Genomic DNA, 27,080 nt, shown 5'->3' with positions numbered 1-27,080 from the left:
ATAAATGTAGGAGTCCAAAATGAGCAAAACCTTTATTTGCAGCTTCGGCAATTTTGGTTTTATGGCATAAACGGTGGTACCACTTAACTTTAAAAAACACGCTTGCATGTAGTTTTACCCTGTTTAAAGGTATAATTATCAATATTATGCATAATACGCCGATGGGGCGAATCCACCCCGGGAGTCCGCCAGGGGAAAATACAGGGCGAACTTGCCCTTCACATACAAGGCGGACTTGCCCCGACGGTATTTTTTTTTACTTTACCTCGTGTTATGCCTACTAAACACAAAATGTTGATCTTTTAATTTCATAATATGGTGGGCAAAACGTTCACCTTCCGAATAAATATAAGAACAAAATCCGTCTCTGCAAGGTCTTAAGATTATTACAATATTAATTTTGTAATTCTAAAAAAGTAAACTTCCTTGACTCGGAAACAATTTTTACAATTTCAATCGTTTATATTATAAACGTTATAACATAACTATAAACCAGTAAAATTATTACATCCAGTTGCAATGATAAGTATAATAATAGTTCTAATAAATATATAAATGCCGAGGCTGTATGTATGAATCTGGAAAAGATAATTTATACGTTCAAGTCTCGACTTTAAGGAATATGAAACTCGCTAACAGGCTGTATATTTCTTGTCTTGTTAATGCATTCATAAACTGCCTTTACCATGATTGCCACATTCATGACATAAATTATGCTTCTGTTGTCTTGTATGTAGTTTCATATTTTGCAGGCCCATGTGAAATGCACAAAATGCAGATTAGGAGTAACATTTCTCGATCATTCAAAATAATTATTCTTTCATTCAAGCCCATCTCCTAATTGAATGCAATTATTGATATTGGGAGACCTACATCGTAACGAACGAGAATTTATCAAGCTAATTTAGAGAAAATCATTTCAATATGGGAAATTGGCATACAAATAATGACCAAATGAACCGCGCAAAATCTTACACAGGGCACTTGGAGAGCTAGCGGAGGCTTCAATTTGCGAGCTAATTTTGTTTTATCGAAACAAACGTCACCAAAAAAACCATCCTTACATGAAAATACATACCAACAATTACGAGTTTTAGTCAAGATGCGGAGAACATGCAGGTATTTCAATGACTGCGCACATTACAAACTTCTCTGTGCGCATTACTATGCGCATATACTCCACACTTGAATTGAAACTCGCAATTGTTAGAGAAGTACATATTTGTCTGTTTCGGTTTTAATCATGAAACTATCATGGATTCATGGGGATATCAGTCAGAAATATGATTGCACACTGCTATAGAAAAGTATTTCACAATCCTTAAAGACAAAACATCATGGTGTAGGCGCAGGTATGGACATAGGCAAAGAAACAAAATAATACTTCCAGAGGAGTTAAGTGTAATTGTTACACCCTTTTATCATGATACTACGCCATCCATTTTACTCCACATCTGAAGACAAAACAGGCTTGTAATCAGAGCCGAAGACTTTGTTATAGCCATAGAAGGTGACATCGGCCTCAAGACCACGACCACGACCACGACCAGTGCGTATCTTTTTGGACACCTCCGCGACAAATCTCAAATGCAGATCTTTAATAGGGCTAAGCACGCGATTTTCATAGGTATTGTAGATAATCCAAGTGTATTGACTCGTGGTGCATGATCCACCATGTAAACATGGTTCGGGGGCTATGTTGAAGTTACCACCCTGTATAATAATTCAATTAAAAAGAAAGAAAACGGAACAAAGTTAGGACATGAATAGTGCAATAAATAATACATAATAATGGCTGGGCTTATAAATAATCGTAATAATATTGTGATTGTAATGATATGCATCATTTTATAATTCACTAGGAGATCAGTCAGTCACCCGTCTTTCGCGGTTCGTAAATTCATAGAGTTTGGATTTGATTTGATTTGATTGTTGGCAAGTTTTACATGAAATGTTATGACCATTGGAGGATTTTAAAAGTTTCTGAAAGCGTTAAAAATGGTAAAGAATAAAAGTCCTTCGTATAACTACAGTCACTAAAAATAGGACTACTGTTAAATCTTCTCCCCGTAGGATTACACAGACAAAGAATTGCACTGTAGGAATACACTGATAGTAAAAAAAACAAGACAAGAACAACCCCTCCCCCACCGTAGTCTACACAGTAAACCAAATTTGCCCCGTAGGAATACTCCCCATGTGTTTAGCCGTGAATAGCGCGGGAGGGAGGGGGGGCACTATAGGACTTCTGGGCAAATCTTGTCTTCCTGTGGGCCTACATTAAATAACATCTACACCTGTAGGACTACTAACACATTGCAACAAAAACAAAAATACTATGATGCTCAAGATGTGTGGCCAATTAGGAGTTCATACACAGTCCCTAGTAGGGGAGACCGGGGCGTGTTCGCCCTATTTTTTTCAATCTCGCCTAGAGAGGGCAATTCTCATGTTAGATGGCTGTAGCTAAATACTACCACATTTGTAAAAACATTGAGCTTTCAGTAACGGCAGGAGAAGGGAAAATAAAAATTACGATGCAAGGGCGGACTTTCCCCGTGCTGGGGCATGTCCACCTGTATGGTGGTGTAAGTTCGCCCTATTAAAACGAAAAGGTTATAATATTGCATAACAATGATAAATTTAATGCAAACGTTTAGTAAAGGGTATATTGGGTACTCATTCTCTTCCAAAGAGTATACTAAATTTATTGAAGGGGTTTAATGTAAGCTAATAAATGTAGGAGTCCAAAATGAGCAAAACCTTTATTTGCAGCTTCGGCAATTTTGGTTTTATGGCATAAACGGTGGTACCACTTAACTTTAAAAAACACGCTTGCATGTAGTTTTACCCTGTTTAAAGGTATAATTATCAATATTATGCATAATACGCCGATGGGGCGAATCCATCCCGGGAGTCCGCCAGGGAAAATACAGGGCGAACTTGCCCTTCACATACAAGGCGGACTTGCCCCGACGGTATTTTTTTACTTTACCTCGTGTTATGCCTACTAAACACAAAATGTTGATCTTTTAATTTCATAATGTGGTGGGCAAAACGATCACCTTCCGAATAAATATAAGAACAAAATCCGTCTCTGCAAGGTCTTAAGATTATTACAATATTAATTTTGTAATTCTAAAAAGTAAACTTCCTTGACTCGGAAACATTTTTGACGATAATTTCTGTGGTGAGATTTGTCGGAATGTGTTGGTTTTCTTGGGCACTTAATTATGACGTGTGTCAGCTAATTACATCATCATTGTTACGAAAACAGAAACACGGGGTGGGCAGACTTGCCCCGAGGGTGGACACTCCCGGGATCCCTATTATATAGCACTGTGTGATTGCTTAAGGTATAACAGTTAATTCGGTGACCGTGTCCAGACTACAGGCATATGATCTTCAGACAGATGCCAGGACATAAGTCCTATGTCAACATTGTGTTGGTGTGAAAATATTTAGCTCGCAGGGAGCTTTCAGTGATTTTTAAAATTGACACACTTAAGGGATCTGGAGTGAGCGTTTTGAGCGTTTCGACAGTATTTTTGTGGGACATTAGAGCACATCAGGCATATCGAATTGCATTCTGAATACGAAGAAGGTCTTTCTGATATCAAATGATTTTCACTTTTGAAATTCACGATATAATACAAATTTTATGACAAATTATTAAAATTTGATATTTTTCACATTTTGATATATAACAGTCCTCGAAGTAAATTTTATAAATCTAATGATATATTCTTAAAGTGTATGTAGCTGGGAGGAAAAGCCGACGATCAATTGAAAATTTTGACCTTTCACATTGAAGATATGGATTTTTTTCCCCAAAAGACCTAATTTTCATCCCACCTAGTACATGAACTTTAAGTATAAATCATCAGATTTATTAAGTTTACTTCGAGTACTGTTAAATATCAAAAATATCAATTTCTAATCATTTGCCGTAAAATGTGTATTACATTGCGAATTTCAAAAAATCAAAATTATTTGATATCAGAAGGACATTCTTCGTATTCAGAATGTATTTCGATATGTCTGATGTGCTCTAATGTCCCACAATAAATACTGTCCAAACGTTCATACCCCACCCATTAACGTAAACAAAAAAATGTTGATGTTTTATTGGGGTGCGGACAACCTTATTCTTTGCATCGCAAAAATCCATTTCCAAAATAATGTAAACTGAAGATAGAATGTCATACTTCGCCCTTGGAACTGCAGTAAAGATAAATGAAGAATACTCAGTTAAGATGATTGAAGATCATCATTCAGAAGTACAGTTTAAAGATGAATTTAAAGATGATTCAATTCCCGGGGATGATTTCGCGGAGATGATTTTTCATTTTCAGCTGTTAGGTCAGCTATTCAGCTGTGACAAAGGGCCGCTAGTTTCCGCGTACCCACGCCAATAAAATAGGTGTGGGCAAAACAAAACTCCAAGAAACAACGTGTGTGCCATATATTCCCGTTCATATCCCTACGTTTTGCCATACCACTATGATTCTTGCCAAGATATCTCATGCATTTTATTTAATTCGCCCGAAGTATTTCCTTTTAAATTTGACTGTGTATATCACATGCATTTAACATTTTTCTTTCATTTATGATTTGTTGGTTATGAAAAAATGATTTATCTTTATTTTAATTTTACTTAATTTTTAGTGGGGATAGGCTCATTTTTTTTCATGTTCCTCGTAACATGCTTGAAAAGATAACTTAGATAATGTTATGCTTTTTATTTATTTCGCCCCTTATGCATTTCTTGTTTTAAGTGTATATCATTATAAAGCCCTCTATAATTGTATTTTGATCTATTTTTCTGGGCGAACTGTATCGGAATGAAACGTCTTTAATTCACAGAAGTACTGTTGATTCGGCTTACCCTGAATGTGAACTTTGTAACCACAATTTGCCTGTTTTGTCACGATTTCTTCGGAAATATATCGATTTGAGAAAAATATCATCCATTTATGATACCAAAAACTCAACAACGAGAAACATCAGGGGAGGGATGATGCTGTAGATCGGGTGACGCACCTTTAACGCACTGTTATATTTGGCAGTATTAGGATTAAGAATTATGTAACTCTTCCACGAGTCTCGCCTGCTTTCGCGACCGCCTGCTTTCGCGATTACTTTTGGTAGAAGTAAATGACCCTGCAACAACCCATGGTGATTTGCCTGTTCAATTTGAGCTTGATTGGACCAATATTGAAATTTGACATTTGACCCCTAAATTTTGGTGGTTCTCGGCTGGGCACGATTACCTGGCTGATGGTGACTGTACCTACCAAGTTTCATGCATATCCGGCAGTTTTTACTAATTTGACCTCAGACGACCCCTGGTGACCCCGAAAAGAATTTCCAAGAATTTGGCTCTAAATGTTGACTGAACCCATCAAGTTTCATGCCCATACGACAGTTTTTAGCAATTTGACCTCAGATGACCCCTAAGTGACATCAGATGACCTTGAAATGATCGCCCAAATATTTGGCTCTAAATGATGACTGTACCCAACAAGTTTCATGCCCATACGACAGTTTTTAGTAATTTGACATCAGATGACCCCTGGGTGACTTCGGATGACCCCGAAATGACCTTCCAAAAATTTGACTCTAAATGTTGATTGTACCCACCAAGTTTCATGCCCATACGACAATTATTAGTAATTTAACCTCAGATGATTCTGGGTGACCCTGGATAACCCAAAATTACCTACCAAAAATTTTGACTGCAAATATTGACCGTGCCCACCAAGTTTTATTCCCATACAACAGGTTTTAGTAATTTGACCTCAGATGACCCTGGATGACCCCAGATGACCCCGAAATGACCTTCCAAAAATTTGACTCTCAATGTTGACTTGATCCATCAAGGTTCATGCCCATACAACAGTTTTCAGTAATTTGACCTCAGATGACCATTGGGTGATGACTGTACCCACCAAGTTTCATGCCCATCATACGACAGTGTTTAGTAATTTGACCTCACATGACCCCTGAGTGACCTCGGATGACCCTGAAATGACCTTCCGAAAATTTGACTCTAAATGTTGACTGTACCCACCAAGTTTTTTGCCCATACTACAGTTTTTAGTAATTTGACCTCAGATGACCCCTGTTTGACCTCGGATGATCCCGAAATGACCTTCCGAAAATTAGACTCTAAAGGTTGACTGTACCCACCAAGTTTCATGCCCATATGACAGTTTTTAGTAATTTGACCTCAAATGACCCCTGGATGACCTCAGGTGACCTTGACCCACAAACCAATACAAACTTGTTCTGTCTGGGGTCAAGATGCACCCACCCACCAAGTTTGAAGAACGTGCGACCCCTAGTCTCCGAGAAAATATGTTTTTGCATGTTATGTATAAATTACGCAAATTAGGTACCGGTACTTTATTACCATATTTTGCGTTGAAAATCATATCAGGTAGAGACCCTCTGGTCATGGTAGCCCCTTTCAAGTTTCATCATCATAGCGCTTAGGGTTCTTACGGATCCCCAGATACAGCTCCACAAGGCGGATTTCTTCAGATTTCCAACCATATTTGTAGAAATGTTCCGCATAAATTATGCAAATTAACAACGAAATGCGCATACTTTTCGCCGAAAAACTAATCAGGTGATCAGCAGGTGTGTATCGTTCCTACCACTAAGTTTCGTTACCATGCGCCCGTTAGCTATGTTAATTTGCATATTTTTCACTGAAAACGCAGGGTTACGGAGCAAACTTAAATATCCTTCCTCCCACCAAGTAGCGTCCCTGTTGGTCTTACGGTTCCCCAGATACAGCTCGGACCCCCCCTGCCCCCACACACACCCCCACCCCCCTACTTGTAATGTGTGCCGACTGGGGACTTGTTTTGACAACTGGGGACTTTTTTATGAGTTGTGTGTCGACTGGGGACTTTTATGTGCCAAACTCCTACCAATCGGGGACCTGTGTGTTCTCAAGTTTAGTACAACCGGAGACCTCACCCTACCCCTAAAAAGTACCCAGTTGGAGTAATGCTATTTTTGACATCTTCACCCATAGGGGAAGCCCTAGCCCAAGTATTACAACTGGGGACGTCCCGCTTTGCGCGAAGTCCTCATTCGTAGTGTTTTACAAGCGCGGACAGACAGAAATAGTAATTACTATAAGTCCCATCCTGAACAAAGTTCAGGCGAGACAAAAAACGATTTAACTTACATATAGTCGGAAAACTTTCCTGGGGAACTGGAGGACTATCTTCCAGGAGTTGTAGTAATCGGCAATGGGAATGTGTATCTCGCCAACAAAACCTCCAATCCAAATGTAATCTGGCAAAACGGTAGTTTTGAAGTGCTGTGGTGCAGGAGCGGCTAAAATATAAAACAAGATGGACGCTTTGTGTTATCCACAGGATTGATATTAGGACACATACTGACAAACATTTTTGTTTAGGTCGCATGTCATATAGCTGGGGGTGCGGTCACACCCCGACTCCCCCCCCCTATTATTTGCTATATACGCATTTCGAGAAAATCGAATTTGAAAATTTAGCGATTTTCATTTGCTGCATAATCTGCAAATAAATTTATAACATATTTTCAATGTAATTCACTTATTACTATCAGAAAATAACTTGCTCTGCAAAAAATAGTACCAAATAAAATACGTCGTGCAAACACGTCACTATGTAAAAATGTGGCGCAAATAAATCAGTATGTGAAAAGCACAAAACAGCAATTTTACCGTGCGATGACAAAGTTCGAACAAATACGTCGCGCAAAATTCGTCACTATGTGAAACAGCAAATTCTTCAAATTGTAGATACGACATACTGGGCTTGCGCAGTATAGGTGACCGGCAAATATGTCGTTATGTGATACACACATTTCAAGGTTTTGCAAATACGACTTAATTAAATTAATTAGTATCTTCCTAATTTAGCCATTTTGAAGAAAGTTTTTGCTGAATATATGGTCAATTCCAGCCAAAGCGGGCCAAAATTCTCCCTGGGGGCCATTTTGAAAATGTTTTCCTTTTCAATTCTAGACTTATCAAATGAGACGATCATGTCTAGTGAATCATCAGGTGGAAGTGCCATCGGATTGAAAAATAACTTTTCTTGCTAGACCAAATAAAGTGTTAAATGCGCATATGCATGTTACCCACGAATTCAAGCATTTTTCACCTGTTGTACGCCATAAAATTTCACTTTCTTTAATATCTTTCAATATTTTATGTCTGACTCATATACACTAGAAATCGGTGAAGACTTTGAACGTAAAATAGAATTTTATTACATATATCTACAAAGAAATATTTTGGTTATTACAAATTTTAAGAAAGAACCAGGTGTACAGTTAAGATTGTGTCAATTCTTCGAACTCTTTCCAAAGTGGCTGTCATTTAACATTAATGTATTATTTCGAAAGATTAGAATAAATGCTTCATATAAATATAAAGTTAGATTTTGTATCTCGTCACAGGATGAGGATCTCGGATGGATTCGTGGGTAACAGCGTCTGGAAAATAGCAATTACTATTATTTTTTTTAAATAAAAATAAAAAATACTTTTCCGTATGTCAATAATTCAGGCTGCAATGGCACTAAAATGAATTTTAATCAAAATACAGACTACATGGAATATTTAGAATGGATCATTATGGCATTTTGGGTATAAAAATTTGGAGAATAATGAAGTTGCCAAATTCAAATAGACAGAGCAAACAGTTTTATATTAATATTTTAGTAAAATCATTCCATATTTTCATGCAGCAATATTCTATTAACTCGTGTTTGACAGTTCCTATGAACTAAAACACTATCAATACACTGTTAAAATATAATTTAAGTAGGGATTCGTGGGTAACCAAAATGTTCGTGGGTAACACATATTTGAAGGTATGTATTGGTAAGCGGCCAAATAGAAAATATTACAGAAGGTTGGAAACCACCATGCGGTTATTCCTCCATTGTGTTTCAATGATTCCCGTTTCTCTAACCAATTGCATTTACCCAAAAAATGGTAATTTAGGATAATAAATCAAAACTTCATGATGCAGCTTCAGTATACCTTCAAGAGGACGCTATTAAACAGGACTGTTTTGGAACCTATTTCGCATGTTTTCAAAATGTTAAGATGCATAAGAAACATATAATTTACGAGTAAATCCTTGGATTCGTGGGTAACGCCGAATTCGTGGGTAAAGCTATAAGTACGATAGTACCGTTTGGGGGTTGCGTTTCTTAGGTGTATAAACTGTAAGTACTGTCAAAATTATAGCATACCCATGGCTTGAATATGTGCTGATTTAAACTTAAAATAAACAATCTCCTTATTTTTCAAGGTTAGCATCTATTCGGGATTCGTGGGTAACAAAAGTTTAAACCGTCGTAGGTTCTTTTTTAAAGTGGTGAACGTATTTTTACGATTTACAATTTTAAGCGCTTGTCAAACTAAATTCAGTGTCCGAAGTCATTAAATGTTAATTTAAGTTATGGCAATTATATTTGCTGGACTCGTGGGTAACAGTTGATACGTGGGTAACGTCAAATTTGATTTTATAGAATTTTATGGGTAAAACGTATTTGCATAAAATAATCACTTGGACCTCAGAATTATAGAACGAAACTTTGTTTCATGATATAGTCATTTATGGCATATTCACTTAACATTTTCAGAACGATCATTTTATTTTTGATACGCGGGTGACAAAATTATTAGCCAAATTGACTTAATGGCCTCTAGAGTCCACAAACTTTGGTGGAATTCAATCGTTTTACATATGATGAGAGATCATGCAAACGTCTTTCTAACGGTAATAATTTCATTTTGATTGAAGGACATTCAATGACATATATGGTGCTTTATCTTTGAATTCGTGGGTAACGCCAATTCATTTAAGCTATCATAACTTGTCCCCTGGTATGACTTGCTAGTAAAGGCCTATATGCACAAAGAGAGCACATTGGACGTGACATGATATGCTCCATCAATAACGTGATTTCCTTTATTAATGACATTTTAAAGTGGAAAGTTAACATAGAGAGAATTTTGTCCGCTTTCGCTGGAATTGACCATATACAGCCTGTCTCAAAAAAAGTTGTGGAAGTAAAAAGCGCCCTCTTTGGCAATTAGAAAATACCGTTGTGACATGATGCTTACATCAACGTCATGGGCGTAGTCTTAGCCCTCCAATGCCGTTTCTTCTGTTCAATTTGAGGTTAATTTGCTCATTTTAATCTCGAGATATTTTTAGTTGTGAGAAATACAGCGAGAAAACATAGGGAACTGTACCACATCATGCATTTACTAGTATGTCCCCAGGTATGTCCACAGGATATTGGCCAACCCACAGCTACGTGACAAAGATTAAAATTTGCGGAGGATCCTTTGGGAAATTATATCCTCTGTAACAGTGACATTTTTGGGTAGAAATTGCGGTAAAAATCACATAAAAAGTATGTTTTTCAACCTAAATATCTGATGTCATATTGAAATGTTGCACTTAATCCCATATCAAGAATTATTTAGCATTGTAAGCTCTACATCTGTGCCAAAATTGGTGTACTGCTTAAAAGAATGTAGGATTTCTCAAATATATTGCACAGTGCGGCTGGACGATGGTGATAAAGAATCCAAGTGTTATGATGCCTTTGCACTGTACATTGCACACATTTTCAGTAATAGCTATGTCGTCATGCAAAAATAAATCCGATAACTTTTTTCCGTCGTTAAAAACTTCAAAAATGGTGTCAAAATGCTCAGGATATCATACTGCATTAAATAAGTTGGTTTCCCAACAAATATGAAACATCACCCTATTTTAAAGGCTGTTTAACCTACTTCTAATATGACATGAACAAAGAAATCACTTGGTACCCCCGGGAATTGACCCTGGACCACTCGCGTGCCAATCACAAGATCACCGACCTCTTGCCACGGGGGTTTTGCTGGCCCGACCAGCGATTCCGTGATATGACTTAGTGTGATTGCGTCATGGAAACACGTGGTATGCATGCATGCGCAGTGGGTTTCCTTGTAAGGTTTTTTTTATGTAAGGGTTAATAAACTTGTTGGTACTTACGTAAGACAAGCAGAGTCATTCCAGTATTGGTGGACAAGGCCCTCGCGGAGTCATAGGGATCTTCGTCTACGGCTAAGCAGTCTAATACCTTCAGGTTGTCTTCCTTTCGAGCGGTGTAAACCATTGATGCGACACGCTTGCCCTTTCTACCATTAAATCCTAACCCGTTGGATTGATACATCTGAACCTTCTCTTGGAGGGCAATACCATTATGATTATCACTCGTAATATCTTGTCCCCCTAGATGCCATTCGATGTCCACGTGGTCGTCATTAAGGGTATTCAGGCCTCCTGCACGCCATGATGGACATATAACTTTAACAACGGCTCCCTCTTGGATACGGAAAATTGGTAGAATGGAACTGGGATTGTGATTCCAAGCATTATGTTCACCGTCGTATGTTTCAAGATAACGCTGTCGTTGAGGACCTATAAAATCGAAATAAATAGACCGAGGGGGAGCGCGTGTGAGTGAGAGAGGGGGAGAGAGAGGGAAAGAGAGAAAAGGGGTGAGAGAATAGAGATACAAACAGGGGAAGAAAAGTAATGAAACAGAAAACGGGATGAAATGGATAAAACAGACAAAGAAAGAAATATGATAAAGAATACAAACAAAACTCAACCTCTGAATCAAAACGTTGATAGTAAAATACAATCATAATACACTTAGTCCATATCTTATACGAGACTGTGGATATTTATACGTAGCCATGCGTAGTGGCAATAATAAGAGCTAGACTTCAACACTGTCATGACGATATAGGACCTGGGCTAGGAAGTGACCCCCCCCCCCCGCCTAGGGATTTTTGAAGACAACGTTTTTGGAAACCTTACCCATATGGGAATTAGAATCAGGTTGTCTGCAAAAATGTCGACCCTGTGTTAAACGGTGAGGACGCCATTTTCAAAATGACCGCCAGAATAATAGCAATTTGAAGTCATCGTGAGAATGTCCCATTTTATTTTATTTGCAAATATGGTGTAAAATTAACTCAAGCCTATAGTAAACAAAAGACGTTGATTGAGGGCGCTTGTTTTCAAAAAGGCCGCCAAAATGCATTAAAATCTCATATAATGGCGTTTAAATAGCAATTTGAAGAAATTGTGAGATTTTTTTTTTTTTTTGCAAATATGGTGTGATATTGACTCAAGCTTACTTTTTTAAACGAAAAACAATATAAGAGGTGCTTTTTTCAAAATGGCAGCCTAAATGCCTTAAAATCCCATATAATGGCAATTTGAAGTATAGGAGTAATTGTTATATATTTTTTTATTTAATTCTATTTGCAAATATGGTGTTATTTTGACTCAATTGAAATTATGTAACTGAAAAGCTGTGATAGTGCTTTTTGACAAAATTATTGCCAAAATGCCTTTAAATGACTAAAATCTACTAAAAATCTAGCTATTTTTAAAGTTATTACCATAGACTTTGTGTAATTTTGCACTTAAAAAGAGTGACATTTTCTTTCTTTCTTCTTTTCTCAACAAGTCATAAACTGGAAATATCTTCTCTCTTTATATGAAACAAAAGCCCTCGTCAATATCCAGAGAAAAACAAATTGAATGAGAAAAACAAATTTTGAAAGAACTGTTCTTGGTGCAGTTCATTTATGCCCGGACATGACACCAAAGAAAAAGTAATAATTATCATATTCATCCATTTCAGGTTGATTGTCATAATTTTGCTGCACTGCTTGAGTCCCTTGGTGTATGTAACACCAATATAATGAGTGATGTTGAGGAAAACCTTCTATGGGCCTATGGAATATTTAGGCGACTTTTTTGGTGGGCTAAGATATTAGGATAGCTGCATAGGAAGGGTAATTAATAATGTATGTTAGTTGGACCCCTGATGTGGGCATTGGCCAACTCCCTGAGACCCCTCCAACATTGAAATATGGGTTATGGGGTGGGAATGGAATACAACGCGGAGTATGTACTGCAAATACATGACAGACTTGATACTCTTACTCTTGATACCATTGGTATGACATAAATTTGAAATGTTTTGAGCAAGTGTGCCATCTATTTTATTTGCTGAGTGTAGCTCCTGCATGCTTGAAAAGGTGATGGGAACATAGTATATAGGGACAATGTCCACTGTTGATGGAAATGCTATATCAGGCATGTTCAGAGGGTCAGAAAAGGCCATTCTCATCAATGGTATTCAATATTAACTACAAAAGATTGAATAATATTTTAAGAGCTGGTACAAAGACCCGGGGACAATATTGCTTTATACAGTTATTTTATAATAGCAGCTTTTCACTGATTTTCTTGCCACTTTGAATGAGTTGGGTAGATGTCAATGTATTTGTGCCTAACACAGAGGCCTACAATCTTTTTCACATTTCATGTACATATCCTTAAAACTTTTGAATCTATGCTTTCTTCAAATGTTTTCAGCTTTGACAGCCAGTTGCCATGGCAATTGACATGAGCATGAAAGTTAGTCTTAAAAACACAGTGGTCAATCTGTCATCCTAACCAGCTGGATTTCACTTGGGTCACCATACTATATGCCCTCTGGCAATTCCAGCCCTGAAACTCACTCCCCTGTCCAGCTGACCTCCAGAGCACCAGGAATGTGTTGACATGCAAAAGGTCAAACATCAGCAGGTGTCGAGGTATATAAGATCAAATTATGTAATCCAATATCAGAAAATGAAACCAGTGAAACAAAATTAATTACCCTCGCTTTTCTCTAATCGAGGGTAAAGTTCTTTAAGGATCCGTCGACGAAATGATGCTGATTGGCCCAAATGGACCCGCACTGGCAGACATGTTGCCAGATCAGCATGTGAAGGATTCAATCAATCGTTTGACGTTAATACTGTTTTCCCTTGATCAGAAGGGGCGCGGTTCTTCTGATCTTCCTAACAAGTTTGGTATATAGATAGTATTTCCATCATCAGGGACATTTCTCCTCTATACTATGCTCCCATAACCTTCTCAAGCATGCAGGCGCTACAATAAGATAATAAAATAAATAACACACTTGCTAAAAACAATTCAAATGCATGCCATAACAATGGCATAAAGAGTAAATCAAGTCTGTCCCCATATTTCAGTGTTGGAGAGGGTCTCAGGGAGTATGCAGCAGTTGGCCAATACCCATATCAGGGGTCCAACTAACTTATTTATTTATTACCCTGACCTGATATCCTAGCCCAACCAGAAAAAGCTGACAGGAGACATTTCTGTCTGCATTTATGATTTGTCTTCAGCATTTTGCTGCAATTTTTGCAGGGTTATTTTTTTTGCAATGTCTTATCGCCTAAATGTTCCATAAGGCTATAGAAGGATTTCCTCAACATCACTCATTATATTGGTGTTGTATGTACCAGGGGACTCAAGGAGTGCAGCAAAATTGTGACAATCAACCGACCTGAAATGGATGATGAAATATGATATTACTTTTCTTTTGGGTCATATCCTGGCATAAATGAACTGCACCAAGAACTGCTCATTCAAAATCTGTTTTTCTCATTCAATCTGTTTTTCTCTGGACACGTGAGTTTTATGCCATATAAGAGAGAATATACAATCCAAATGAGCTTTGTATAGACAGGTATAATTTGGTTCACCTCAACTTTGGTAGTGACGTCAATGCTCGTTCGCGGTTGCGCCGCAAGCGTGCTGACAAACCGCCCTGTGCGCGTGCGTGTACAGTGCACTCAGGGCGTTTAACTTTAGGCGCGCGATTCGATACTGTGGCGAGCGAAATACGCACCTACGTCACTACCGAACTTGAGATGAACCAAAGTATAGTGCATATTTCCAATTTATGACTTGTTGAGAAAAAGAAAGAACTAGACTTAGCTGTGGTCTAAGACCACGAACACAGCCGTGTTGTGACCCCTTAATGACCTTTGACTCCAAAATATATGAAAACCCATTGGCTAATGTCAATGTATGTGTGCATGTGGCATAACTTTGCCATGTTATTTTTTGGCAGAAGGGGCATTTTGAAGGGTTTTTTTGTCTCAGACCGGAAGTGACCCGTAATGGCCTTTTACCCCAAATAAAAAATACTACGTATACACTGCGTAGCATCAATTCATGTGTGAATGAACCGTTTCTGTGCTATATTTTTCTTGGCTGATAAAGTTTTTAGAAGTTATTTCATTTTATACTGGAAGTGACCCTTAATGACCTTTGACCCCAAATCTGTGTACACCCCATAGAAACTGGGTAATAACAATGCATGTGTGCAAGTGGCATCACTGTCCTACGTAATTTGTGGGAGAAGATGCATTTTAAAGGTATTTCGTTTTATACCGGGAATGACCCTTAATGACCTTTGACCCCAAATAAAAAAATACCATATATACATTGGGTAAACACAATTTATATGTGAACATACCATCACTCTCCTGTTTTTCATAGCTAATAAAAATTTTTGAATTTATTTCGTTTTATACCGAAGTGACCCCTTAATGACCTTTGACCCTAAATCTATGTACACCCCATAGACACTGGGTAATAACAATGCATGTGTGCAAGTGGCATCACTGTCCTACGTAATTTGTGGGAGAAGATGCATTTTAAAGGTATTTCGTTTTATACCGGAAATGACCCCTTAATGACCTTTGACCCCAAATAAAAAATACCATATATACATTGGGTAAACACAATTCATATGTGAACATACCATCACTCTCCTATGTTTTTCATAGCTAATAAAAATTTTTGAATTTATTTCGTTTTATACCGGAAGTGACCCCTTAATGACCTTTGACTCCAAATCTGTGTACACCCCATAGACACTGGGTAATAACAATGCATGTGTGCAAGTGGCATTACTGTCCTACGTAATTTGTGGGAGAAGATGCATTTTAAAGGTATTTCGTTTTATACCGGAAATGACCCCTTAATGACCTTTTGACCCCAAATAAAAAAAAAAAATATCATATATACATTGGGTAAACACAATTCATGTGTGAACATACCACCACTCTCCTATGTTTTTCTTAGCTAATAAAATTTTTTGAAGGTATTTCGTTTCATACCGGAAGTGACCCCTTAATGACCTTTGACCCAAAATCTGTGTACACCACATAGACACTGGTTAATAAGAATTCATGTGTGCAAGTGGCGTCGCTGTCATACTTAAGTTGTGGGAGAAGATGCATTTTTAGTTGAAATCACGTTTTTGACCCCTATGACCCCTGCGTGACCTTTGACCCCACAAGTTTCATGTGACATGTAGGGGCACGGTCAATGATCATTGTGACCAAGTTATGTCAAAATCGATGTTAGCGTGTGAGTGCTAGAGCAAATGTAATGGTTGACAGAAGAAGAAGAAGAACCTGTAAGAAAAAGACACAGCCGTGACGTTACGTCACGGCTGTGTAAAGAACATGCCGGGAGAAAATGTCAATCAAAGTGCAAAATTACACAAAAAGCTATGGTAATAACTTTGAAAATAGCTAGATTTGTAGTACATTTTAATCATTTAGGGGCATTTTGCCAGCCATATTTTTTTTTCAAAAAGCATCCTCTATCACAGGTTTTCAGTTACAATAGTAGGGTTGAGTCATTATTACACCATATTTGCAAATAGAATATAATACTTCAAATTGTAATTTTAAAATGCCATTTTATGGGATTTTAAGGCATTTTGGCGGCCATGTTGAAAAAAGCGCCCTCTGTCACTGTTTTTCATTTGCAAAAATATGCTTGTGTCAAAATTAAACCATTTTCATATTGCTATTAAAATGCCATTATATGAGATTCTTTGAAAAAACTTTTATATAATAGACCAACAATTTAGCAGTTATGAGGCCCAAGAGTTTCCATAATTCCAGGGTTAAGACCAACCTTAACCCAGGGTCAACATTTTTGCAGACAACCTTATTCTAATTCCCATATGGGTAAGGTTTCAAAAAAAGTTGTCTCCAAAAATCCCTAGAGGGGGTGGGGTCACTTCCTAGCCCAGGACCTAATACATGTACTATCTTTCGACTCACCTGGAACGTTTTCGCTAGATCAACAAGCGTCTTCAGCAGATGGTGATGCTGTGATGATATCTTGTCTATTAATGATATAGTCCTTTTTAACGACGTCATGTGACTATCCTGGTTGTAGATACGATATCATCACAGCATCATCATCTGCTGAAGACGCTAGTCAATCTAGCCCAAATGTTCAAGCGAAAAATAGTGCATTGTCGAACTCCTTAATTAGTCTGGCCTTCTTGCAGGATATGTACTGTTCAGCTGCTGGGTCATATGCAAATTACTCGGGGAGGGGTAAAAGATCATAGCATACACAATTAATTTATAATCCAGGGCGACGCTACACGGGCAGGCGGGATCCGCATTAAAGCGCATTCCTGGGATGCATTTCAATACGAAATCCTCTTGTGAGCGCAGACGGCATCGCGTCATGACCGCCATGATACACGCACACTGCATCGTGCCATGACACGCACTGTAACGCACTTACAAGAAACGCGCTTAACATGAGATCATATCCGGGATGCAGATTCGAGTGCCGTGTATATACTTTGGTTCATCTCAAGTTCGGTAGTGACGTAGGTGCGTATTTCGCTCGCCACAGTATCGAATCGCGCGCCTAAAGTTAAACGCCCTGAGTGTACACGCACCCGCACAGGGGCGGTTTGTCAGCACGCTTGCGGCACAACCGCGAACGAGCATTGACGTCACTACTTGAGGTGAACCAAATTATAGACACATTCTATTATGGTATTATTGGGGTTTATTTTCCATCAAATGTGAGATTATCTCTAAATAATTGTCTTCAAGAGCCCGAGTGATTATATTTCCTGTTCTTTAAAATTGTTTTTACCCCATTCAAATAGCATGTTTGGTTCAAAAGTTATCATCAATTTTGTTTCACATGTGATACAAATTCCGCGAGAAAAACAATATAATACATAAGAAATTAATTTCTTTTGTTTTCTATTGTTTTTCACCCAGTGATTTTTCAAAATTTATAAAACTACTGGGTGAAGAATTTCTTGAAATGGGATATTTGAAAGTTTTTATTTTTTTAAAAATTAAAGTTACTTCTAGAGCAATAATTAAAAATGAAATCTCCTCATTAACCCATCATTCAAATTCCATGAAATTTGCACAGCATGTGTAGATTGACCTATTACACAATCCTGTGAAAATCATCGAATTTTCTGTTTTTTTAAACCAAAAATGTGAATTTTTATACTTCTGGATGGAAATTAAATAAAAACCACATCATAGATCTGTTAGAAAAGGATTATACTAAATATTTAGATAGGTAGAATTGTTATACCTCAGGAGATGTAGGAGGAGATTTTGAATGAACTGGGTTAAAAATCTTGTTTTTCCCCTCATTTTGGGGACAATTGAGCTAATTAGCCAATTCAAGGTCAAATGTCATCAAATATTACATTTTTGATAAGCTTAATATCTTAGCTTTCCAAAAATATATGGTTTGTTTAGGGTTTTGAAAATGATAAAGTATTGTTTTAATCCATTCTTCTAACCCTTCCATTTCGGCCAATAATACAATACTTGGCACCTTAAGGGGACCCCTCAATAAATTTGTGCATATTTTTGCATTTTTCTGAAAAACTAATAACCCAGCAAACACAAAAATGTTTTAAAACGTTTTAGATAAAAACGTCTTAATAACATTAAAATGTCGGGTTATATAAAGGTCATGAAAACGTTTTTAGACGTTTTGTATGAAAACACACTACAACAATATTTTTAAAATGTTTTCAAAATGTTATTGTAAAATATGTTTTGCAAACATATTTTGCCAAATATTTTGTCAACACTTAAATAACATTATATCAAAATATTTGCAGTTGGTTATCAAGAAATGTTTCTGAATGTTATGAAAACGTTTTAAACCCTTTATATGTCCTTTATATAACCCGACATTTAAACGTTTTCTGACAACCTTTTCGAACCTTTTGCAAATGATGTTGAAAACGTTTTGTGTTTGCTGGGAACACACTGGTAACATACAGTTATGTATATTATTTGGGCAAGGAATCCAATTACTACACTGGAATTTCAGTGATCCAAGCCAAGCGGTATGTTATTTATGATAAGAAATAAGGTACTGCAATGATGTACCTCATTTCCTATCATATATACCGAACTGCTTGTCTTGAGTCACTGAAATTTCAGTGTGCTTACTTGCTTGCTTACTTGCTTGCTTACTTCGGGTGGTTTTCCCGAACCACGACAGCTCTCCATATCCTCCTGTCCTGCATCGCCGTTCCCAGGTCAGATGCTTCCAGTCCAGTGTCTTGCTTGAGTACATCTACATATGTAAGGGGTGGTCTACCAGGGTTTCTTGTTCCATGTTTGGGTGCCCAGTTTATCAGGTTGGCGACAGGTTCACACTTGCTCCTGAAGCAGTGGCCAGCGAAGCGTGTTCTCCTTTCTCTGATCTTCTCCGAGAGCCTTGGGAGGTCTCCATACAACTCTTTGTTGCTTATGTGCTGTTTCCAATGAATGTTGTACACTGCCCTAAGCATACGGGTGTAACAGCCGTCCAGCTCTTTAGATAGTTTGGGAGTTATGGTCCAGGCTTCACATCCGTACGTTAACACAGACTCCACTGTTGCGCTGAAGACCCTCAGTTTGAAATTCTTTGGTAGAGCAGACTTCCAGATCTTACTTAGGCTGTTATGTTGCATGCTCTCCAAGCAACTGCCTTTCTGTGTTTTGACATCATGCTCTGTGCTAGCCATCCATGCTCCGAGGTATTTGAAGTCTTTCACTTCGTCTAGCTTTGTACCATTATTTGTGCAGATGTTAACTTGCTGATCTTGGTTAAAGGACATGAACTTTGTCTTGGTGGCATTCATCTTTAATCCAACTCTTCCTACTGATGCTTCTACCCTTTGCAGCAGTTCCTGAGCTTGTTTTATTTCTTCTGACAGTAGGGCGATGTCATCAGCGAAGTCCAGGTCGGTTACAACTTCTGGCCCAACTCGTCTGCTCTTTCTCCTTTCAAGCTGGAATCCTAGTGCTTCTTCCTTGCCATCTATAACCACTCTCAAGGCATAGTCAAGCACTATCACAAACAGATACGGGGCAAGTGTATCTCCTTGTAGAACGCCGGCTACGGTGTCAAACAGCTCAGTTTCTCCATCAGGGGAGATCACTTTGGCTTTGGTTTTCTTGTATGTCCTTCCAATGGCATCCACAAGTATCCCATCGGCTCTGAGGATTTGTAGCATCTTGCCTCGGTGAATAGTGTCGAAGGCTTTTCGGAAGTCAATGAATGTGATAATGGCTGGTAGATTTTTGGCCTTCACTCCCTCTATTATCCTTCTAAGAGCCAGTATGTGGCTGACAGTAGTTCTTCCCACTCTGAAGCCATTCTGGTTGTTTCTCAGAAGTCCATCAACTTTGGGTCTTATCCTGTTGAGTATCAACCTATTGAAGGTTTTGGCCACTATTGAGGATAGGCTGATGCCACGGTAATTACTTCCTTGACTTAGGTCTCCTGACTTTGGTATTGGGATTATGTTAAGAATAGACCACTGATCAGGCATTCTTTCTTTCAGCAATGCATCGTTGCAAAATCCTAGCACCAGGTCATCCAGGTCACATCTCTTTAGGACTTCTGGTGGGATGCCGTCTTCTCCACTACTCTTTCCCTCTGCTATTGCTGTCTTTGCCTTTGTGTATTCTTCATGGCTAAAAGGACCAACCTCAATCGTGAGATCATCTGTGATGGGCTCTATAGTATCATCTTCTCCCTCTATATCTGGGGAACTTCCTAGTAGGTCTTTGAAATGATGATACCAGTTGTTAACCCTTTCCATCTGAGTGTCTCCTTTCAGCTGGCCCCTCATTGACGATTTTCTTCCTGTAATGTCATTAATCAGTCTCCAACTCTGACTGTGTTTACAGTTGTCATGAGCCATTTTAACTTCTCTCAGCTTGATGTTGAGATCATCCTCTATTGCCTGATTATAGGCTCCTGCTAGTTCAGACTTTGCCGGATTATAACTGAGCCTGTTGTCTTCGGTTGTGCATTCTTGATATGTCTCATAAGCCTTCTTGGTTTTCTGTCTTGCAGTTGTTACTCTGTGATCACTTGAGAAGCATGCCTTCCTGATCTCTGTTGCTTCTGCAGTGGCGCTTATGAATCTCTCATATCGCTCGGTTGCATTTTCATTGATGTCTTCTAGAGGCTGGAATCTGTTGCGTACCTCAATTGTGTATTGCTGCTGTAACTTGTTGTTTGAACACAGTACCCTCCAGTCGTAGTGTTTCTTTCTTGACAAAGCCTTGCTCTTTCTTAGACTTAGTCTGATCCTTGCTGATACAATCCTATGATCAGATCCTATGCTGGAAAAGGTGCTATAAGCTTCAGCGTTCAGCAAGCTGTTCTTCCACTTTTTCCGAATCAGAACATAGTCCAGTTGATATTTGCTTCCCGTTGGGCTCATGTACGTCCACAGCTTTCCATTCCTCTTTCGGAAGTAGGTATTAGCAATAATGAGGTTTTTCTCAATTGCCAAATCTACCATAATTATACTTTCCATTTCTGTTGGTTGTGTCATGATAGGTATAATTTGCATCTCCAGTTCCAACTCTACCATTGAAGTCTCCTACTATAACAAGGACATTGTGAGCTGGGATGGAATCAATGGCTCTTCTTAAGTTGTCATAATGTGCTTCAATGTTGTCTTCATTGTCCACGTTAGTTGGACAATAGGTAACTATTACGGTTGTTGCTGGGTTACCCTGAAAGTTGGCAGCCAGGATACGGTCTGTGTGTTGTGTCACGCTAGCTAGTGAGCTTTTTGTACTAGAACTGAGAACGATGCCAACTCCGCCAGTTGCTGCACCTGCTCTATTTCTGACTGCTGAAGTTGTAATTAGCGTTTGGCCAAGTATGTTCTCATATCTGACTGGTTCCTTGTGGACTATACGATGTTTCTTGTATCCCCAGGATGTCTATGTTGTATGCCATTAAGCTGCACACTAGTTCCTCGCTGCATCTTTGTTCTCTGATGGTTCTCACATTCATGGTGGAGATTGTGACAATTTTCTTGCAGTTCATAAGGTTACTCCTTTTGCTTCCACATATGTCAGCCTTGTCCCTTCCTTGCGGCTTTGAGGACAAGCCATCATTTGATTTCTCAGAATCCGTGTCAGCTCCAGGAGTTGGTGTTTTTGTAGGGACTCTAACCCTAGTGTAGTTTAGGTTTGCTGTCATAGTTTTTTTGCTGCTTAATTCTGCGGTCGCAACTCCTACAGAATGGTTTAACATAAGAGTTTGCCTTCTCACAGTTGTCTTGTGGCCGCTGTATAATAATGAGAAATCATTTTATCAACGCCCTTCACTCTTACCACTTCCGTCTCCAACCAGATGTGGTAAGTTGTACAGGACTCAGGACTCCCTGCTTGTGTTCACTGACCGTATCCATAGAGTATTAACTATTATGAAACGCCCTTCTGTCGGAGACAAGAGATTGTATCTCAAAACCGCCTGAGGTAGTGAACTACCTCAGCTATTTGACCCATAGCTGGGGCTTGGTTGATGGGCGCCAGGGCATGTCCACACGCCGGTGGGCCTGCACGCCGCATCTCTGGGGCCCAAAGCTGCTCCGAGATCCCTTACAGTTTCGCCTGGGGCCATGGGGTACCCAGTTACCGTGTGTTGTCGCTGGGAGGCACTGTAAGAGTCTTGATGTAGGAGAGGCTATGTACTGGCAGGAGAAGGCTTACGTACTTTGCTTCCCGTTTCGCCTTATGGCTAGCCAGCGGCAGAAGCTGAAAGCAGAAATTTGCAAGCACTAAACTACATGCTACTACTAATCTACCTCGCTAATGCACTAGACGCATCTCAACACCCTGTGTCCAAAGGACAGTGTAGTAATTGGATTCCTTGCCCCAATAATATATATAACTTTTGTTACCAGTGTGTTATTATTTTTTGAGAAAAATGCAAAAATAGTCACAAATTTACCACAGGGGTGTAGTACCCCCTTAAGCTGAATTTATACTCGATCGCTTTTGCAGAAAAGCGATTCTCACGCATGCCCAGTGTATACTTACATTTCCAGAGCGTCGAGCCGATCAATCCATTCAAATCGCTGAGGCAAAAACGACGTCGCTTTTGCGAGTTGGAAGAAATGTCAACTTCCCAGCGATATCGCTTGACACGTTAATGCGTCAACCAATCATATACAACTAACTGGATTATTATTTTGCTAATTAATTTACCTTTCTCGATTTAACTTTTGATGATGACTCAATTCCGAAAATAATTATTGACAGCAACCGATGTTTTAAAATTGTATTTTGTGGCATTTATTATTTTAATTGTCATCTGCAATCGCTATCGCCGTGGTAAGTATAAATGCAAAAGCGATGAGCGATGCATTGCAAAATTCGGCGATTGCCCATCGCTTTTCAAAAGCATTTCATCGCAATCGCTCGGCGATCGAGTATAAATTCAGCTTTATGGATGTAATGTGCATCCCCAGATATCACATTGAAACGTATTAATGCAGATCCCGTTGTCGCGTGATATCACCCATAGTCCTGGCCCTAGCTAGAACCCGGCCTACACCGGATAGGGCAGAGATTTTGACACTTGATTTGGGTTATTGGACCTTTGAGGTTAACGAATCACAGAGGTGCTTTTGCGAAAGCGGCTGCGAATTCGAGAAATCCAAGATGGCCGCCGGCGGCCATTTTGAAAATTTTAAATTTTAGTTTTCACTCAATATTCATGTGTAATACATCATTCTATAGGTTTTTGAATACAAGGAATCAATTTCTGACATTATTTTTATGATTGAAGGTCAGTATAACATGTTTACATTCAAAATGGCTGCCAAATGGTTGCCAAAAGATGGGGTTTTCATTAAAATGTATTTAGAATTCAATATTTTAACTTATTTGATGTTAAAAATAACCATGGGTTGCTGATATTATGGTCAGTTGTCTATGTCATTTCTATCATCTCCAACCAGATGTGGTAAGTTGTACAGGACTCAGGACTCCCTGCTTGTGTTCACTGACCGTATCCATAGAGTATTAACTATTATGAAACGCCCTTCTGTCGGAGACAAGAGATTGTATCTAAAAACCGCCTGAGGTAGTGAACTACCTCAGCTATTTGACCCATAGCTGGGGCTTGGTTGATGGGCGCCAGGGCATGTCCACACGCCGGTGGGCCTGCACGCCGCATCTCTGGGGCCCAAAGCTGCTCCGAGATCCCTTACAGTTTCGCCTGGGGCCATGGGGTACCCAGTTACCGTGTGTTGTCGCTGGGAGGCACTGTAAGAGTCTTGATGTAGGAGAGGCTATGTACTGGCAGGAGAAGGCTTACGTACTTTGCTTCCCGTTTCGCCTTATGGCTAGCCAGCGGCAGAAGCTGAAAGCAGAAATTTGCAAGCACTAAACTACATGCTACTACTAATCTACCTCGCTAATGCACTAGACGCATCTCAACACCCTGTGTCCAAAGGACAGTGTAGTAATTGGATTCCTTGCCCCAATAATATATATAACTTTTGTTACCAGTATATTCTTATTTTTTGAGAAAAATGCAAAAATAGTCACAAATTTACCACAGGGTGTAGTACCCCTTAAGCTGAATTTATACTCGATCGCTTTTGCAGAAAAGCGATTCTCACGCATGCCCAGTGTATACTTACATTTCCAGAGCGTCGAGCCGATCAATCCATTCAAATCGCTGAGGCAAAAACGACGTCGCTTTTGCGAGTTGGAAGAAATGTCAACTTCCCAGCGATATCGCTTGACACGTTAATGCGTCAACCAATCATATACAACTAACTGGATTATTATTTTGCTAATTAATTTACCTTTCTCGATTTAACTTTTGATGATGACTCAATTCCGAAAATAATTATTGACAGCAACCGATGTTTTAAAATTGTATTTTGTGGCATTTATTATTTTAATTGTCATCTGCAATCGCTATCGCCGTGGTAAGTATAAATGCAAAAGCGATGAGCGATGCATTGCAAAATTCGGCGATTGCCCATCGCTTTTCAAAAGCATTTCATCGCAATCGCTCGGCGATCGAGTATAAATTCAGCTTTATGGATGTAATGTGCATCCCCAGATATCACATTGAAACGTATTAATGCAGATCCCGTTGTCGCGTGATATCACCCATAGTCCTGGCCCTAGCTAGAACCCGGCCTACACCGGATAGGGCAGAGATTTTGACACTTGATTTGGGTTATTGGACCTTTGAGGTTAACGAATCACAGAGGTGCTTTTGCGAAAGCGGCTGCGAATTCGAGAAATCCAAGATGGCCGCCGGCGGACATTTTGAAAATTTTAAATTTTAGTTTTCACTCAATATTCATGTGTAATACATCATTCTATAGGTTTTTGAATACAAGGAATCAATTTCTGACATTATTTTTATGATTGAAGGTCAGTATAACATGTTTACATTCAAAATGGCTGCCAAATGGTTGCCAAAAGATGGGGTTTTCATTAAAATGTATTTAGAATTCAATATTTTAACTTATTTGATGTTAAAAATAACCATGGGTTGCTGATATTATGGTCAGTTGTCTATGTCATTTCTATCATCTCCTGGATATGTGTAAAAATCAAAATGGCTGCCAAAATGGCCGCCAAAATCGTCTTTTTTCATTAAAATGTGTTACAGGAGTATTATGAAGTACCAGATTTACAATGAAATGGTGCCAAACATTGTGTTCTTTTGTATTCAAAGTATCTCTCTGGTAAAGGGGTAAAAATATGACATCAGCATCAATTAATATGATCTCATGGGCATGTAAACATTCAAAATGGCCGCCAAAATGGCTGCAAAAACATGATTTTTTCATTAAAATGATATTTAAAACAGCATTTTAATAGATGTTGTGTTAAATATTTTCATTGAACGCTGATATAATGTTAAAGGAGTATTTCTATCCCAATTTCTTCCTGCTCATGTGTTTTTACATTCATGAAAGAAACCTAAACCCAAATTTTCATGCAAATCGGACATTCAGTTGGCGAATTATGGGCTATAACATATATTTCAATGGTCCATAGGATTGTGTGTGATACTTTCGTTGTCGACAGAATGAAATTCAAAATCGAACATTTCGGCCCGTTTCTCTAGATATAAATTATAAATTTATAAGATAAATTTGCAAGATTCCTTTTGCACATGATCATTATGCACCTAGTAAGGGAGACCGGGACAGGTTGGCCCCCTTTTCCCCCACTTATCTGGAGAGCTCAGTTTGTGGGTTAGGAGGCTCTCATGATCAATTTGATACTTGAGAGCTGTTTACTCTAGGTAAATGCTAACAAATTTATATGGCTCTGTGACTTTAATGCAGATCCCGTTATAGTAGTTGTAGGAGAGAGCGAAAAGAAAATTAACCAGGCCGGGGCAGGTTGGCCCACCAAACGGGGCAGGTTGGCCCTCTATGCACAACCGTGTGTTATTGCCATATTTCTTTCCAATAAAACATTCTAAAGTTACAACTGCGGTAAGATATCACCTATCATAGTTCCAAGATAATCAAAAATAAAATTCATTTTGCGCCATCATGGGTCATTCTTGAGGAAATAGCTAAAATCAAGGAAATAACGTTAACCAATCATCTTATAAAACCCATAACGAAAAACTGAAAGGCTGTGGATAACAATTGTAATTGACTTTTTTGTTCATTATTAACTATTCTGAGTGATGAATTACTTTTTATGTACAAATTCCCAATTATAAAGAAATATGATATTGAAATATTGCTATTTCCAGTCAAAAAGTGCTCAAATAGGACAACAATATAGATTTTTTTGTACTATACTCCGCCTTTGAACAATTTTATCCATGGAACTGACTAGTGTTGGTGTGTAAATTGTATTTTGCTTCATTTGACACAAAATGGGTGAAATGGAGAAAGTATGCATAACTCTTGCCCATAAACACAATGGGGGCAACCTGCCCCAGCACAAGTGGGCCAACCTGCCCCATAGTCTATTTTTTGTTTTCCATCAAATTCCGCAAAACAGAA

At 38.6% G+C, this 27,080-nt stretch overlaps 1 protein-coding gene across 1 annotated transcript in view; it reads right to left on the bottom strand.

Moving 5' to 3' along the window:
* Positions 1-459: 459 nt before the first annotated feature.
* Positions 460-27,080, bottom strand: part of LOC140157442 (uncharacterized) — a 136,668-nt gene continuing 110,047 nt past the window's right edge. The window contains exons 4-6 of the mRNA XM_072180644.1: positions 11,072-11,500; positions 7,205-7,356; positions 460-1,713 (exon numbers count right to left, since the gene is read on the bottom strand). Of these exons, the coding sequence (XP_072036745.1) occupies positions 1,444-1,713; positions 7,205-7,356; positions 11,072-11,500 (851 nt within the window). The 3' untranslated portion in view covers positions 460-1,443. The remainder of the gene's footprint in view (positions 1,714-7,204; positions 7,357-11,071; positions 11,501-27,080) is intronic.

Source organism: Amphiura filiformis, chromosome 7 (genome assembly GCF_039555335.1).
Source record: "Amphiura filiformis chromosome 7, Afil_fr2py, whole genome shotgun sequence".
In the NCBI taxonomy this organism is placed as follows: Eukaryota; Metazoa; Echinodermata; class Ophiuroidea; order Amphilepidida; family Amphiuridae; genus Amphiura; species Amphiura filiformis.
This window is presented reverse-complemented; position numbering and strand designations above follow the sequence as displayed.